Consider the following 15,191-nt stretch of genomic DNA (forward strand, 5'->3'; position numbering starts at 1 on the left):
AGGTTTGCTATTAGCGTAACAGGGTTAGAATTATGGGGGCCCATAGAAATGCATGATTTGAGTGGCTGATTTGAGTGTACAGCATGAACCCGAAGCTCTGTCTGTCTTGGTTTTTCTACTGTTATGCTGAGAACAACCTCTTGCTTTAAAGGCATTTTTCTAGAGTCTTTATACATGGTAATGTTGTCGCATTTAATTTATCGGAAGCTGATAGTAAAAAAACATTTCACACATAATTTAAATCGAAGAATTTTATATACACATTTAAAATACATTTGATCTGTTTCAGCAGGTGATTACAAATATTTACACAATATGCTCACAAAATAACATTTATACCATGTATATATAGGGTGTATTTGACCAGTTAGTGTCCATGGGCAGTTTGGTCACTCGATTACAGTATGTAGAATATTCTTATGCGTCAACTTCAGTTCTACTTGTAGACCTGTGCCATGTACTTTATAAAACAAAACTGATCGCTGTTCTTATGACACAAAACAAAGGAAAATTTATTTATCAAATATGCAATGTGTAACACTGGTAATTATTCCTGGAAGCCTGCAGTTATTTGCTAATGGTTTAGGTGAAGATGCATGCCGTCTGACATATGGTACATAGGTGTGTAAGTAGCTTCTCAGTGTACATCACAGCTTCTTGGTCTTAATATCGAACAGAGCCTGGATGTCCATCATAGCCTTTCGGATGTTCTGGCCAAACCGGTAAGAGTCCTGGATGGAGACAAGGCGGACAGTTATCTCACACGGCAGAAACTGATCCACTGTCTAAACCACAGGAGCATCTAGCGGTGGGATACAATGTTTCGGTGCGGTTCCCGAGACGACGGATGCCTCACCGTCTCTGGACTGGAGAACTTGCTGGAGATGTGGAACGTGATGAGATTCTCGCCAATGATGATATACGAGACGCCATACCCATCATCAGCCACCTTCGCAAAAAGAACGTGCCATGAATACCAACAATTCCGTCATGAAACATTCCAGCCAGTCTCGTTAAGGAGCACTAGGCTAGAGGAACCCACCGGCCCAAACCCCCCTCCAGCACCAACATATTTGGGGAATTTCTGGATGTCAATAAGGTTCAGCTGCTGCTGGGGCGTCTGACTGGTAGACAGTCTCCACGGCTCAGAAAGAACCTGTGGGAGGAGCCAGATTACAAACGCTCAAAAACGGCACCAGGTTACAAACACATCACCTGCCAATCAGTGGCCGTCTGACCTGTTTGAGGAATGGCGAGTCAATTCCCAGGTATTTGGACACGATGTAAAGGCAGAAGAGGTGCCGGTCGATGCCCGAGCCAGTCATGGCTAACCGGTACATGTTCTGGTGTTTCTCCGCCGCCTTCCGGAAGAGCTCTAACCTCGTCTCGTTCTGCCCATAAATAACCACAAATTAGGGGACTGAAGCAACTTATAAGCAGAGAGGGAGGAGTTTCAGACTGACTGTATGGGTTTGTTCAAATTTCATAATGAATTTGATATTGGCTGGAAGAAAATAATGATGATGTGATTTAACTGAAAGGAATTGGATATGGACAATTACTGGCCGTCTCAGTCCAGAGACTTATTTTTCTAAATTTAAGATGGTGGATTAAAGATATCAGAACAGAAACTGTCCACACACTATGGTTACTGTAAAATTTATGGTTTACGTCACTGAATAACATGCACATAACAAGCAGAAGGCCAGTTTACAGTTTCCTCTTTGTCCTCCATGGCACGAACAAACGCTGTGGACTCCCAGGTGCAGGAACGCACCGTCTCCGTCCGGCCCTCCTTGAACATTCGGGTCATCGAGGATTCATAGGTCAAACAGAACTCACCCTTGTCCTACCGAGTCAGATCAAAGCACCTGTAAGCATGTGCTTCACATGGAAAAGTAGTAACTTTAAGATATGTTGCTTTTTTGATTGATTAATTTGCATAATGCTGCGTGCTAATCGCTGATCTGGACCTAGAAATACATCTGAAAATGTGACTGGACCGGGATCCATGACCACCATCACGTCGTGTGAGGGAAATGGGACATACCCGGAAATGTGCGAGCTGCAGGGCGAGCTGGATGAAGGCGTCGGGACTCATCCTGCACCTCTTAATCAGGCCTTTCCCAAAGTCATCAAACAGGCAGCCATGGAAGTCGACGTCATCTGCAATCTCCTTGGCCAGAGCGTAGGACTTGCCAATGACAGTTTGGCACTGGGCAGGGAGGGAGGGAGAGATGAAGGAGGAAAAAGAGAGAGACTGAAATGGGTTCTGAGAAATGTTCTATTAAGAAGGGCAGCAGGACGGAACTCATGGGAAATTCAGATCACAGGAGCATAGAAGCTGTTGGAGCCTTGGTCAATCAATAATCAGTTATCATTGAGATGTATGTAATTGGCAAATTGCAAGATTTATAAATCCTTTTGAACATTCGTACAAGCATACTAATAATGATAATGATGATGATGATGCGGAAACCCTGGTCATTCTTTCCAGATCAAAAATATTTTCCCCTGCCAGCAGTTGTCTACATCAAGGTAAGAAAACCTTAATGTCTTAAAAATCCTTTGCTTAAGGAGCTAAGTATTTGGTGAATGACCCCATTGTGGTGAATCTGAGCAAAGTCACCATCCCAAATCATCTCAGAAAACACCCATCTGTGGAATGCAAGAGAAACTAACTGTACATCAGACAGGAATCAAGTCTAAGCTGGCTCCCAGCGTGAAGGTCATGCAAGGTCACTGGTACATACCTCAGGCGGAATGTCCCACTGGAGCTTTGTGGGAGGGGGCAAGTTTTTATTTAGGTCGCCATTGCAGTGCCCCTCCTCCGTGTACCCCAGCTGGAAGCAGTCAGTGGCCAGGACATACTGAAACGCAAAGACTCGTTACCGAAGACTGCGGATGGGGCCCGTGCCCTCGCTGTCATGCCACCTGCTCTCTGGGCCGAATTACCTCCCACATGTGACCCACGATGGGCGAGTCCGCCCAGGAGTGCTCTGCGTTCAGCCCCATCTTGCCATTCTTGTAGATGACCAGAGAGAAGGATTTGTCAAACCACCTAAGAGACATATTTGTGAACAATAATGAGCAAATAATAAAGGTCAGTGGGTCACTTGTGCGTAATAAGTCTGACAGACAGGAACACATATAGGGTTATGGCCACAAGAGCACTGGCCCCAGCTGAAAGCTGATTGGCCCCTGGAATTCCCATTATGTCACTGACCAATTCAAAACACACCATTAGAGGCTGGTTCCTTTGTATGAACTACAGTCCCTCTAATGTCCCCACCTTAAAAATTCTAGAATCTCCCCTGATCGAAGAAGCATTGCAATATTCTGTTCCAGGATTTGATGGCAGTTTTCCTGTATGTCCCTATTGTCCCCTACCGGTCATAGCATTTCCCATGAAGCAGGGACTTGGCATACACATCCAGGGACTTGATGTTCTCGGGGTCGTAGCCATGTGATTCATCATCCAGTGTCAGGAAGAAGGCCGCAGTCTCGATAGCATCCAGGGATACTTTGTTTGTGCCTTGGCTGAAGTACTTCAGTCGGGCTCGTGCCCATGTGACCCTGCGGGGAACAGAACGGGAGGTTGGACGGTGATCAGGAATGGCAGGATGGCAGGATGGCGGCGGTGGGGGGGGGAAGGGGCGAGAGGGTGACGGGACAGCAACTCGCCCACCTTTCTCCTGCCGTGAGCGCGGCCAGCATCTTCTCCCCAGGCTGGGGCTCAGTGGGATCGTTGATGATCCTCTGGAACTGCACCTCCAGCTCACTGGGAGTCAGGTGCCTGCCACCATAGTAGAGCCAAAGCTTGAAGAGGCGGCCGCGGTGGTAGACCACTAGGTGCTTCCTGTCCTTCAAGTGCTGGATGAAGTCTGCCAGAGCAGAAGGTGGACAAGCCAAAGACTCACCCTCATTGAGCTACACCACACTCGATTCCTAAATCACAGCTAACAGGACTTTAAGAAGATGCTGGGATTTCCCTTTTACGCATCACTAACATCTAGAACAGAAGGACATATATACCAAAAGCAGAAAGCTACCTGTCTCAATACCAGGGATCCTGGTGGTGTTGAACATCCTCTCCATCTGGAAGGAGCACATGGGGACAATCCCCAGAGCCCTCAGCTGGAAGAGACGGGAGGGGACATGGGATGGTGCAACTTTACTGAGGGTCCAACACGTCCAACCTGTGTCCTGATCCATCTGCAGCACTTCGCGTGTCAAAGGTCAGCCTGGCCTATTAGTTTCATTATTTATGATCTAAGGGGTTCCCAGTACTAGCCCCACAGTCCAACAGAACTGCCAAAAGATATCAGGCCTCATGTGACACGGCTCACAGTTCAGCGTGTTAAATTTATACCATATTTATACCGCGTTGTCAGTCCTATTGGATGCCCAAGTACCAAAATGGACTGATATCCATTTCAGGGTGGATTTTCACGAGGGTCAGGAGGACGCCACTGACTGCTGTGGGTACTGATGCTTAGGGAGACGTCCGGCTGTACGCAGGTCGAAGCCCATTTTGAGCCTTGAGCGAGCTTCACCAAAAGATGAAATGGGCTCGCTATGTCGGCGCCCCCTCAGAAGATGATGCCCTAGGCGGCACGAAAGCACCAGAGTGACTCGTCAAAACCGCACCGTCACTTTGCAGTGACTTGAGTCTGACTTGGAAAACATCACTATGTGTGGTTTGGGTACCATCTTACACCTTATGCACTGAATGTATCTTTGTGCTCTGCATGCATTACAAATTCCCTGTGGGATCCATAAAGTTCATTTCAATTCCAATTCTTTTCAGACAGAGTGTAGGTGTGCATGGTGTGTACTGGTGTGTGATGCCCTGTAATGGGTTGGTGCCCCATCCTGGGTTGTTCCCTGCCTTGTGCCTGTAGCTTCCCCCCTCGACCCGGAAAAGGACAGGCGGTTTCAGGTAATGGATGGATGGATGGATGGACTGCAGTACTGGAGCCTAATGTCGGCTCATTCCAGTGGCGATAGAAGATGCCGGAACACACAGAGCCTCACCGGGGTGTGCTCCCCGCGCTCCAGCTTGCGGCGGTACTGCAGCATGGCATGGACGACATTGCCTGCCCTGGCAGCCTGCCGGTGAGTGGGGGTGACATACAGCAGGTCCTGCAGGGGAATCAGAACGGGGGTAGGATGGTCTCACACCCACCCTCAAATATACATTTCCAGTGCATACCAGTCCCTGACCCATCATCAAAATTATATGCCAGCATCAGTTCTGAAACCTCACTGACAAAAACTGTGATTCAAGTAGTAAACAAGTCTATTTTGTACATGTGCTGATTATACATGGAAACAAAGTTAAAGTTCAACTACTAATAAAAGACTAATTAAAATGAATGGTGTTCTGGACTTCTAGTCTTACAACCTACCATGGTGTAGAAGTTACTGTTAACCATGATGGGCCCTCTGCTTCTGAGATAAATGTACTCCTCCCACCAGTCACTGACCTGGAAATCAATAAAATCAATAAAATCCAAAGTATTCCTGTGCAGAAGTGGAAAGGTTAGCACAGAGTGGCTGTATAGGTTTTACATTATGCTTACATAATTTGTGGACCACCATGATTTGAGAACGAGGTATTTTTGTAGTTTAGGGGCCGGGTCCTTCTTGAATTCATTTGCAACGATCTCCATTTGCTTGTACTGCTCATCGTCCAGTAGAGGGCGCACTGACTCAAGATACTAAAATAAAGATTTTAAAAGCACAAGGACATAAATTGAAGCAAAAGGGAAGTCAAAATACAGTTATATTTGAGGATGCTTTCAGTCAGAATCCTGTCTGGCAGGTGGTCATTCACCCTTCTGATGGTGTCATCCACACTGGGAACCGGCAACCTGGGGAGGGAAGCCTGGAAGCTGTACAGCAGAGGCCTGCGGCCAGAAAATATCTTCACAAGACGCTGTTGAAGAGAAATTAGTTTTTTAAAGTCCTTTTTGAGTCCTGACATCAAGCCAAACCGGTGCAGGAGCGGTTCACCTACCAGCCACAACCGGGTGGAAAAACTCTTTTTGCCGTGTGACTCGAAGATCCAGCCGTGGTAGGAGAGAAGCGCTTTGAGTGTGTAGCGCAGCACCAGGATAATAGAAAACCACAGTCCCGTAGCGAACAGTATGGCACTCACTATAGTCTGTGTCTGGACTGTCAAATAGTCACTGAAATAGCAACAAGGGAGGAAAAAAGCATCAAACCAAAGCTTTCTGCTGACTGAATAATAGTTTTATTAGGATCTTTCTTAGAAGTTTTTGTGTTGCTTCAGTATAAGCTTATACTTGCCCGGACATTGACTAGAAGTATCCTAGCTTCACTAATGCCCGATCTACTCCTTGACAGCTATATTGGTGGGTTGCTGATACGGTGTTCAAAGAAGCTCTTGGTCCCACTAACCTTACTGGCAAGGTTTTCTTGATGCTGTCGATCATCCCCATCGAGGGGTCCACTCTGGCGTACAAGGTGCTCATTATGGCGATGACGACAATTAGCCAGCTGGAGGGGCTGGCTGGGTACACCCCAGCCAAGATTCCGTTCTGCACAAGACAGCAGAAGTGGCTGCTTGCAGATCACGTGAGGCACAGATACAGCCATTGCAAAAGACATCATGACAATAACAGAATGGCTTGGGCAGCCTACCTTGAACCTTATGACGCGCTTCCTCCATGACGTCACGCCTGACAAGTAGATGTGTTTCAGCACCTCCCTGCTCAGGTGGAGGTCGATTCCCTCGGGGGTGACGGTGAACTGAAAGCCCACCGCTTGATGAGCTTCCGCCATCACTGCGGCTAATTAACCGGCTCTGCGGGTCAATCAGCAATTAGATCTCGACAACTCAAAATATACTCCCAATGAATAACCAGTCAAAATGCAACGGTTAATGATTACTACTTATTATTCTGCACGAACACGACGAAATATGCGAAACATAATGCGATTTCTAGGGGTGTTTATTATTAATATTTTAAGTCCTAATAAACAGGAAATTCGTACATTTTTCCTAGCAAACAGCCTTAGTTTGTATTAAACGGCAAATGACTATCCAAGAACAATACGATAATAACAGACGCATGAAAAGAATGAGTTTAAATATTAATTTAATCATCAGAAAAACCCATTAACAGTAATAGATTGGCATGATGTTCTCTTTTTGAAGTTCAGACATATTGTCTTTGCCTGTGTGCGCGCACGATTTAATGATTTACTATGGGAAATAATCTGCTGCACTCCCCTGCGGGGTCACACGTTTCTGATACGGCGTAGCCACCGGGTAGGATTAAATGACATTTTCCATTGCATGTGACTGGCGTCCTACCAAGTGGGGCAAAGTTAAAGGGGCAGATTTAGCGGTGAGGAGGTGGGCAGGGGGGTGTGCGTCTCTGACGGACTGAACATGTTATAAATATAAACACGTGAGCCACCTCATCACCATCCTGTTGTAATTATGAAGGAATACTTCACAGTTTAATCAAAGACTGCAGAATCTGATGGAAATCCGCCAGGCATTTCTAATTAACCTTTCTGCGAACACTGTTAAATCATTGTCATATGCATTTCATAATTTCGTGTGAAGAGTTCGTATTTTCGCGACCCTTCTAATTATCGCCATATTTCGTTCAATGTAAATGAACACAATTTCATCTAAAAAATTATTCATTTTTATGTCTCACTGTGGTTTTGTCAGCACGTTGAACAAGTCTAGCGTCTTTAAATCGTATCAAGATATCTGGTTTGTCTTAATGTAACCTGAAAACGTTCCCAACATCACTTAATAGCATTAACGATATTTTTCCTATCAAAAATAACGTTCGATTCAGGGAAACCTAGAAGTTATAAATTATGTAGAAATGTTTCCAAGATATAATAGTCAGGTGAACATATTGAAAAAGACAACAATAGGGAAAAAACAGGTATATTTACACAAATATATGCTTTTATATAAATTTTCAAACAAAAATGCTCCAAAAATCCCGTATAATTTATGAAGATGCTGTACCTTATTTGTACAGAGATGTCCGAATGTGGAGGGGGTGCAGCTCCTGACAGATGATCCACGCTGCTGTTTGTAGGGTCTGTAGAGCTCTGTGTCCTTCAAACGGCTTCCCTCAGGTACTAAAGTGAATCAAAGCCTGTGAACTCTTTTCCCTCTCCTCTCCTCTCCTCTCCTCTCAGTCAATCCCCCCCTTCGTGTGTAACATGACACCATCCACAGCTGAACTGTACTTACCAGGAAGGCAGGCAGGCTCTGCTTTCGCCAGCCTCGCAATACACAGACCACCCCTAATAATAACAGCGCTACACCATTGTGTACTTTACGCTTAGTGAGTGCTGTGGAGTAAGGCCTCTGTGTTAGACCTAAGCCTGTGTGTCTATAAAGCGTCTCCGTTCATTGGCATGCTCGTCGGGGCTGCTGTGCAATGTCATCACTGGCCTTTGCAAGATTCTTCTTCAGATTATGAAGCAAAACAAAATTCGTATTTGTTTAGCACAAGAAACCTAGTATGACTGAATAAAGGTGAAGATTTTAAGAGTTGTCGTCGAGTTTTCTTTTGGAACACATATACCGTTCCCTACTTACAGCTGGGTTCTCTTCCAACAAAAAGGTCACGTCGAAATGGTGGAATGTCAGGATAATCGCACTGGACTTCTAGGTGTGAGACTGAGACTGGGAGACGCGTGTGAGGCTGGGACAGTCACACTGCTATGCAGTACGGCACATCAGACACTAGGTGGCGTAGCGCTACTGGGCGTACAGCCGCCCAAAATGTATTTTTACGTACAGCCGTGGAAAAAGTTAAAAGACCACTTTATATTTTTATAAAATATGTAACAAATCTGCATTTTAAATCCTGGTTTAATCGTGGTTCTGCTGGCAGAAGGCTACGCTGAGAAGCAGGTAGCTTCCATGTTCAAAATTTGTAAGACAGCAGTACACAAGAATAAGGTGAAGCAGGAGACACTGGGAACAACCGGAAACCAGGGGCGAAAGCGATTTTCTAATGCCAGAGATGACTGTTAAATTACTGGACAGTTTCTCATGAATCGGAGGATGACATCAAGTGACCTTCAAACGGAATGGGAAACATTAAGTGGTGTGAAGTGCACTGCTGGGACGGTTCATCTCAGGCTAGAAGCAGTGCTGAAGTCCCACACAGCAAGGAAGAAGCCCTTCATTAATGAGAAACAGGGAAGAACCAAGCTGCAGTTTGCAAAAAATATATATATTATTCACAGACGCACACCAATAAATCAGGATTCCCAATTTGGTTAGCTGGCTGGTATGAGATTTTCAATTCTAGACAAGTCTGCACATGCATTTACAAGCTTGTAAGAGATTTATCACATTAATGTAAATAGTCTGTAGGGTTTGCAAACTACCCCAACGCATTTGATGTAACTAATTCTAGGTTTATAATGGAATTATATAGATTTGCCGTAAGATTTCATGCACAGGAGTCTGAAAGCGTGAGTGTCACACCAGATGTGTGAGTTGGCAACCCTGATAAACTGAGAAGAGTGAAACAAAAAATTGTGCTGTTGTCTCAAACGTACAGCCGTGGAAAAAATTATTTAATTTAAAATAAAAACTTTGTATGCGTGAGTAGATGAAAGTCAGGGACAGTCTGTACTTCATTGCTGTGACTGACTGTGAAACCACAAAACATTTTGATACCTGCCATTACTGAGTGAGTCACATCTTATGTAATATCATTCTCCCCCCCAAGTCGCTCGGCTCCTCAGGAAATCTCCTGGGGGGATATGGAACCTTCTAGAAGTACAGGTGAAAGAGAGCCTCATAATTGGTGGAGACAGGAAGAGGGGGGAGGCTGTGTGCCGAGAGCGAGGGGAGGTTCAGCCGCATGATGGAGTTCCGCTCCACGGCCGGGATGTAGGCGTCACTGCCCAGGACCGAGCTCTGACCCACCAGCGCCACCTTCTCCAGGGAGCGAACGGCACCCCAGCGCTGAGATTCCACACAGAAGGACGTCACCACATTCTCAGAGTTATTCCCTCCAATCACGTGCAGCCTGTCCGTGGTGCCCAAGAAGTACAGGCTGGGAATGTTGGCGTCGGCTCTTGTCAGTGTGGGAAGCAGCTCTGCCCAGGAATCTGAAAAGGCAACACTGAGCCTTCAGAAACAACGGCGTAAGTGTCCTTCCTAACCCACACTGAAGGGAGCTGGTAGACAGTCCCCCTGCGCCCAGTTTGCAGGTTAAAGAGTCCAAGGCCCATTCCCTCCCCTGTCATTGTCCGTTCTGTTCTTGCCATTTTACTGTTAATTGCAACTGTAGTCATTGGCTCCTCAAGAGATACTTAACACAAATGTTTGGAATTCTATGTTACTGTAAAGGTGATACTAATTAAAAAGCACTCAACCAGACTGCTTGTCAATGAACTTTTTAACCCAGAAGAGCTCTTTAAGAACTATAATTTGGGTTTCAGTTTATTAATACTTGAATGGAACGTATTACTTAAAACTACTGGTCGTTTCTGATGTGATATATATTTTATAAATAAAATTATAATCATTATGAAACCAATTTGCAATATTTTTACTGAATTAAGCAAGCGTCCCAATACTTTTGGTGGGCACTGTATCATGTGTGAGGATCAAACTAGCGTGAAATCAAAGAGATGGGTGATTCAGTTTCCTTTAACCCCTTCACCGTAGATTTTGAGTCTGCAGTGTGTATCTTTTCATTGTCCTGTGAGTTTTCTCTAATCCAAAGGCTTGCAATTCAGCCAGACTCAGTGATACCCTTAGTATCTACAATAGTAACCATGCAAATGTCCTGCAGTGGGTTCATGCTGACCTCTGCCCTACTTTCTCCAGGACAAGAATCCAGATCGCTGTGACCTTGACCGAATTAGTCACGGGGTCAGGTGGATGATAATGGAATCTGGATACACCAAAACAAACACAGAGGCGTATAGCAGAGGGACACAGATGAACTTCACCTCGCCTCGCGTCGTACTGCAGGACGAGCGTCTCCCCCGTCCTCTGGATAGTTCCCACCACGTAGACGTAGTGGCCAAGAGCAGCAGTCAGGGGGACATCATGGGAGAGCGACATGGTGAAGCTGAAGTCGTTGAGGGGTAGGGAGGCCACGAACGCCCAGGAGTCCACCCAGGGGTCATAGCGCTCGACGGCGGTGTAGAGGGACGTGCTGGAGTCGGGTGCCACCAGCGAGTCCAGGTACCATCCGCCCACGGCGAAGATGGAGCCGTCACACACGGCGGTGCTAAAGTGGCGTCTGTGCTGTGGAGAGACACGCAAAGGGCTATCAAACCCAACTGTGGGAGGCCATCAGGCTCCCTCTCCACCTTGAAGAAATACCATCTGTTCCAGGAACACCTCTGCTGGCCTGATACCACCCCAAGTTCCCGGAATGTTGTAATTGTTGCACTTCCTGCTGATCTGAGCAGTCGTCTTATTAGGTTCTTGCTTAGTTTGGAAGATGTTGCGTAGCTCCTGTTCCAAATCTGCTCACACGTGTACCTGGGCACTCACTGGAAGCTCAGCCTAGTTGGCCTTACGCCTAGTTGCCCTTACGCCTAGTTGCCCTTACGCCTAGTTGACACCTTGTTTATAATGTACTATTTGTCGCTTTGGACAAAAGTGTCTGCAAAATAAGATGAATGTACTGTAATGTAATTCCTGATTTAACCAAGAACCTGCCAAAGGAACAATCAACAGGTAGTAGCTAAACCTCGCAATGGGCTGTCAATTTACGGCAATTCTGTACACCATAGGTTTTAAACCCTGCTTTCTCCCACAAAGACCTTACAACTCCAATTTTTGAAGGCATTTTACCTTAATAAGAGGAGCTGTAGGGACCCAGGTATGCGTAAAGGGATTGTAGCGGAAGGAAGCCATCTTGAACTGGTAGCCCTTCTTTGCCCTGTGCCTGTAGCCGCCGATGAGGTAGAGGTAATTATACAAAACGGCCACGGTGAAGCTCCATTTGTCAGCTGTGAAGGGGAGCGCTGTCACTCCTCGCCAATCCCCATCCTCGTCGGAGCCCACCAGACTGTAGAGTTGGCGCAAAGCATCTTCCTCCGCACTTCCAGAGACCAGGTTTTCCTTCCTGAGGGCACAGAGCTGGCGGGAGCCTTGGGACCGCAGTCGAATGAGGTCGGCCTCCACCGCAGCTCCCAGGCTCCTGGTCAAATGAGGCAGTTCCAGAAGTCTCCTGCTCAGGTACTGGTACACCGTGTCCCGCATCTCAGTGCAGCAGATCTCCTGTGCAAGGTCCAGGTAGGACCGGCAGTTCTCCGGGCTCAAGCAGTCGGTGAGGGCGGAAAGGCACCTTGAAATGAAAGGCCTCGCCTGAAGGTAAGAGCCAACCTGGATGTGTGCACCGAGGTCTTCCTGAGCGACCTGGAAACGCTGCCAAAAGGTGAATTCCAGAAGGTTGTGGAACACCGCAGCGGGTACATGATCCAGGTGAACGAGTCGCTCCGTGGTCTCCCTCATGCTGGACTGCGAGAGGGCTCGGAAATATTCACTGGAGTCCGACAGCTTCTCCAGGTCAACCTCATGACCACAAAGTGAAGGAGAATATTATTATAATTATAGTTCACCTTCCAATTGGAATTATTTTTACAAAGGTTATAAATTAAATAAAATAAATAGTTTATATGAGGGGTGTTCAATAATTTATCTACCTGAGTGTGAAAGAAAGTAGCAAGCGTGTTGAAACAAGTCTGGGCAGGTTGTGACTCAAGGTTACTCAAGCACAGTTGTGGCTCAGTGCCAGTCTAACATTCCAAGAGACAGGATGCCCGGAAAGGTTAGATTTGGAGCAAAGTTCAGTGATAAAATTTCTCACAGAAGAAGGGAAAAAGCCAAAGATCCATGAATGCATGACTGCAGTTTATGGTGAGTCTGCCCCATCATCCGAAAGTAAAATTTTGGAGCAAGCAGTTTAAGTGGGGTGGAGAGTCCACTGAAGATGACCCTCACACTGAATGGTGCAAAAACGTGCAAAAAAAGTCAAGGATTTAAATTTTGTCAGTCAGATAAATTAAGGTTTCCTGAATAGCTGAAGAAATGGGCATCTCAGTAGGTACAGTTTAGAAAATAATTCATGAAAAGTTGGGCATGTCAAAGGTCAGTGCAAGATGGGTTCCAGGAATGCTGATGCCATGTCAGAAGGCCACGAGTCTCCAGTGCTGTCAGGAGAACGTGAACATGCTTCATGAAGACCAAGTGAATTTTTTTCATCGTTTGGTGACTGGAGATGAGACTTGGGCCTATCAGAGGTCCTGAGTCCAAAATGAAGTCAATGCAGTAGAAGCACAAGTCATCTCCCACCCCAAAAAAGTTCAAGACAGAAACATTTGCAGGTAAAGTCATGTCAACTGTCTTCTAGGAGTTTTGCTTCTGGAGGTCATGCCACATAAGACAACCATAACCGGGGAGAGTCACGCCAACACAATGATCGCTTTGCGGGAGTCAATCAAGGAGATGAGACGAGGAAAACTCACGGCAGGCGTGCTGCTTCTTCACAGCAATGCCCCGGTTCACGTGTCACGTCAGACTGCCATCCGAGAATGTGGGCTCCAACAGCTGAACCATCCACCCTACACTCCTGACCTGGCTCCCTCAGATTATTTCCTGTTCAGAGTTTTGATGAAATCTCTGCGTGGACAGCAGTTTTCAAATGATAAAGATGTCATGGCAGCTGTGATGTCCTGGTTTGAAGGTCAAAGGGGTTAAAGTCATTGCAGGAAAAGTGGATGAAGTGTATGAAGATGTTAGGGGACTACACTGAAAAATAAAACATTTTTTTTTTTTAAACTCTTTTCTTTAATGCTGAGGTACATAGATTTTTGAACGCCCCTCATGTCTGTGTTGTGGGGCACTCAGAAGCACGTGATGCATCGGGACCTCCTTACGTGGAAAGCGTAAGTGCTGGTGTACACCGTCACCATGGTTTCCCCGCAGCAGCCGTAGGTCCTCAGAGCAGCATCAGTCTGCCATGCTTCGCGTTCGTTCCCCTCGGCGGTACCGAGGCCGGGAGCGGAGGGAAACCTCCTCCAAATCCCTATCATGGTGAAAACCCAGCGCACCCAGTCCGAACAGGACTTCAGCCAGTCGCCTACGGGCGGCAGCAGCTGCAGCACGGGCTGGACCTTCGTACTTAATGAAGTTTGTCTGCAGGTTTTCATTTTATGATTATTATTGCTATTATTATCGTGGTACTACGGTATAATTATAGCTATTATCTGACAACCGTAAAAGATGGATTTAATAAATAATGGAGAAGATGATCATTTGCACTTCGTGTTTTATGAAAATCAGCTAGAATCTTTAGTACACCATACTGTGTTATTAACTAGGTTATTTAATAATGTTAATTTGCGCTTGATTCGTACTCGCATAAATCACGGTTTTTGTGCTCAATTATCATTTTGAAGATTTTATGGTAGCGAGACGGGGATGTTACATATATACGTGACCATACGGTTAAATTAGCGAGATGCGCTGGCGGTACCTAAGCCGTCTCCCATAAGAGGATCCCCGGTATGGAAATCACATGCATGCAAGACCGGCACGCAGACCTACTGTTTACACAGTAGAGGAGCAGCTTCAGGCTGCCTTCGGCCAGTTAACAAAAAACTCGCCCTTTACAGACCGCAAACAGCTTCACAAATAAATTACCCACCAATAAAAGAGTATTTCGCACGAAACTCGGCACCAAGGAGGCGATTTTCTAAGCAGACATTTCTCTGTCCCATGACCTGAAAGGCGACACCCCGCGCATGACGCACTTTCCCTACAAGAAATATCTGGGCACCCTGCCTCGTGTTATTTTTAGTTTATTTTCATCTAGGTTATTTTTATCAATGAACTGCAAGAGTTTTACTTCTCATCCCTGCTTGAATGTATGTTGCGTTACTTACATGCTGGTATAGAGTCAGTGTTCCTGTTTCAGGGTCTTCATCTTGACCATCCTCATCTTCAACGAACAACCACAGGTTCTGACTTTTTATTTAAAGCCACATACGGAGTTTAGCCTTTAAAATCACCAAATTCGGCACATGCAAGGAGAACCAGAAATTTAGGGACCGTTTATTAATTCGTTCGAGCAGCCCTGTTTTCAGTGAATAATGATTACATTCTGTCTTTGGACAATGGATCAATTCCAAGATTT

General features: G+C 45.9%; 2 protein-coding genes across 5 annotated transcripts; both read right to left on the minus strand.

Annotated features, from left to right (window-relative positions):
• Positions 1-236: 236 nt before the first annotated feature.
• Positions 237-8,274, minus strand: cpt1b (carnitine palmitoyltransferase 1B (muscle)). Its single transcript, XM_023808875.2, has 20 exons — positions 8,258-8,274; positions 8,027-8,142; positions 6,670-6,832; positions 6,427-6,566; positions 6,023-6,194; positions 5,840-5,941; positions 5,586-5,723; positions 5,412-5,489; positions 5,038-5,145; positions 4,053-4,137; positions 3,689-3,884; positions 3,391-3,576; positions 2,956-3,061; positions 2,754-2,870; positions 2,051-2,215; positions 1,715-1,849; positions 1,239-1,391; positions 1,043-1,156; positions 857-949; positions 237-731 (listed from the first exon to the last, which is right to left on the minus strand). The coding sequence occupies exons 3-20, from the start codon at positions 6,808-6,810 to the stop codon at positions 648-650; spliced, it is 2,313 nt and encodes a 770-aa protein (XP_023664643.1). The 5' UTR covers positions 6,811-6,832; positions 8,027-8,142; positions 8,258-8,274; the 3' UTR covers positions 237-647.
• Positions 8,275-8,866: 592 nt separating this feature from the next.
• On the minus strand, positions 8,867-15,048 carry LOC111842365 (kelch repeat and BTB domain-containing protein 13). 4 transcript variants are annotated; one of them, XM_023808876.2, is made up of 4 exons: positions 13,933-15,048; positions 11,846-12,568; positions 10,990-11,290; positions 8,867-10,140 (listed from the first exon to the last, which is right to left on the minus strand). In XM_023808876.2, the coding sequence occupies exons 1-4, from the start codon at positions 14,203-14,205 to the stop codon at positions 9,800-9,802; spliced, it is 1,638 nt and encodes a 545-aa protein (XP_023664644.1). In that variant the 5' UTR covers positions 14,206-15,048; the 3' UTR covers positions 8,867-9,799. The 4 variants fall into 4 exon arrangements, with proteins under 4 accessions (XP_023664644.1, XP_023664647.1, XP_023664645.1 ...); XM_023808879.2 differs by having other exon boundaries at positions 13,522-14,075; XM_023808877.2 differs by having other exon boundaries at positions 12,700-14,075.
• Positions 15,049-15,191: the final 143 nt, after the last annotated feature.

Source organism: Paramormyrops kingsleyae, chromosome 1 (assembly GCF_048594095.1).
Source record: "Paramormyrops kingsleyae isolate MSU_618 chromosome 1, PKINGS_0.4, whole genome shotgun sequence".
NCBI classification, from domain to species: Eukaryota; Metazoa; Chordata; class Actinopteri; order Osteoglossiformes; family Mormyridae; genus Paramormyrops; species Paramormyrops kingsleyae.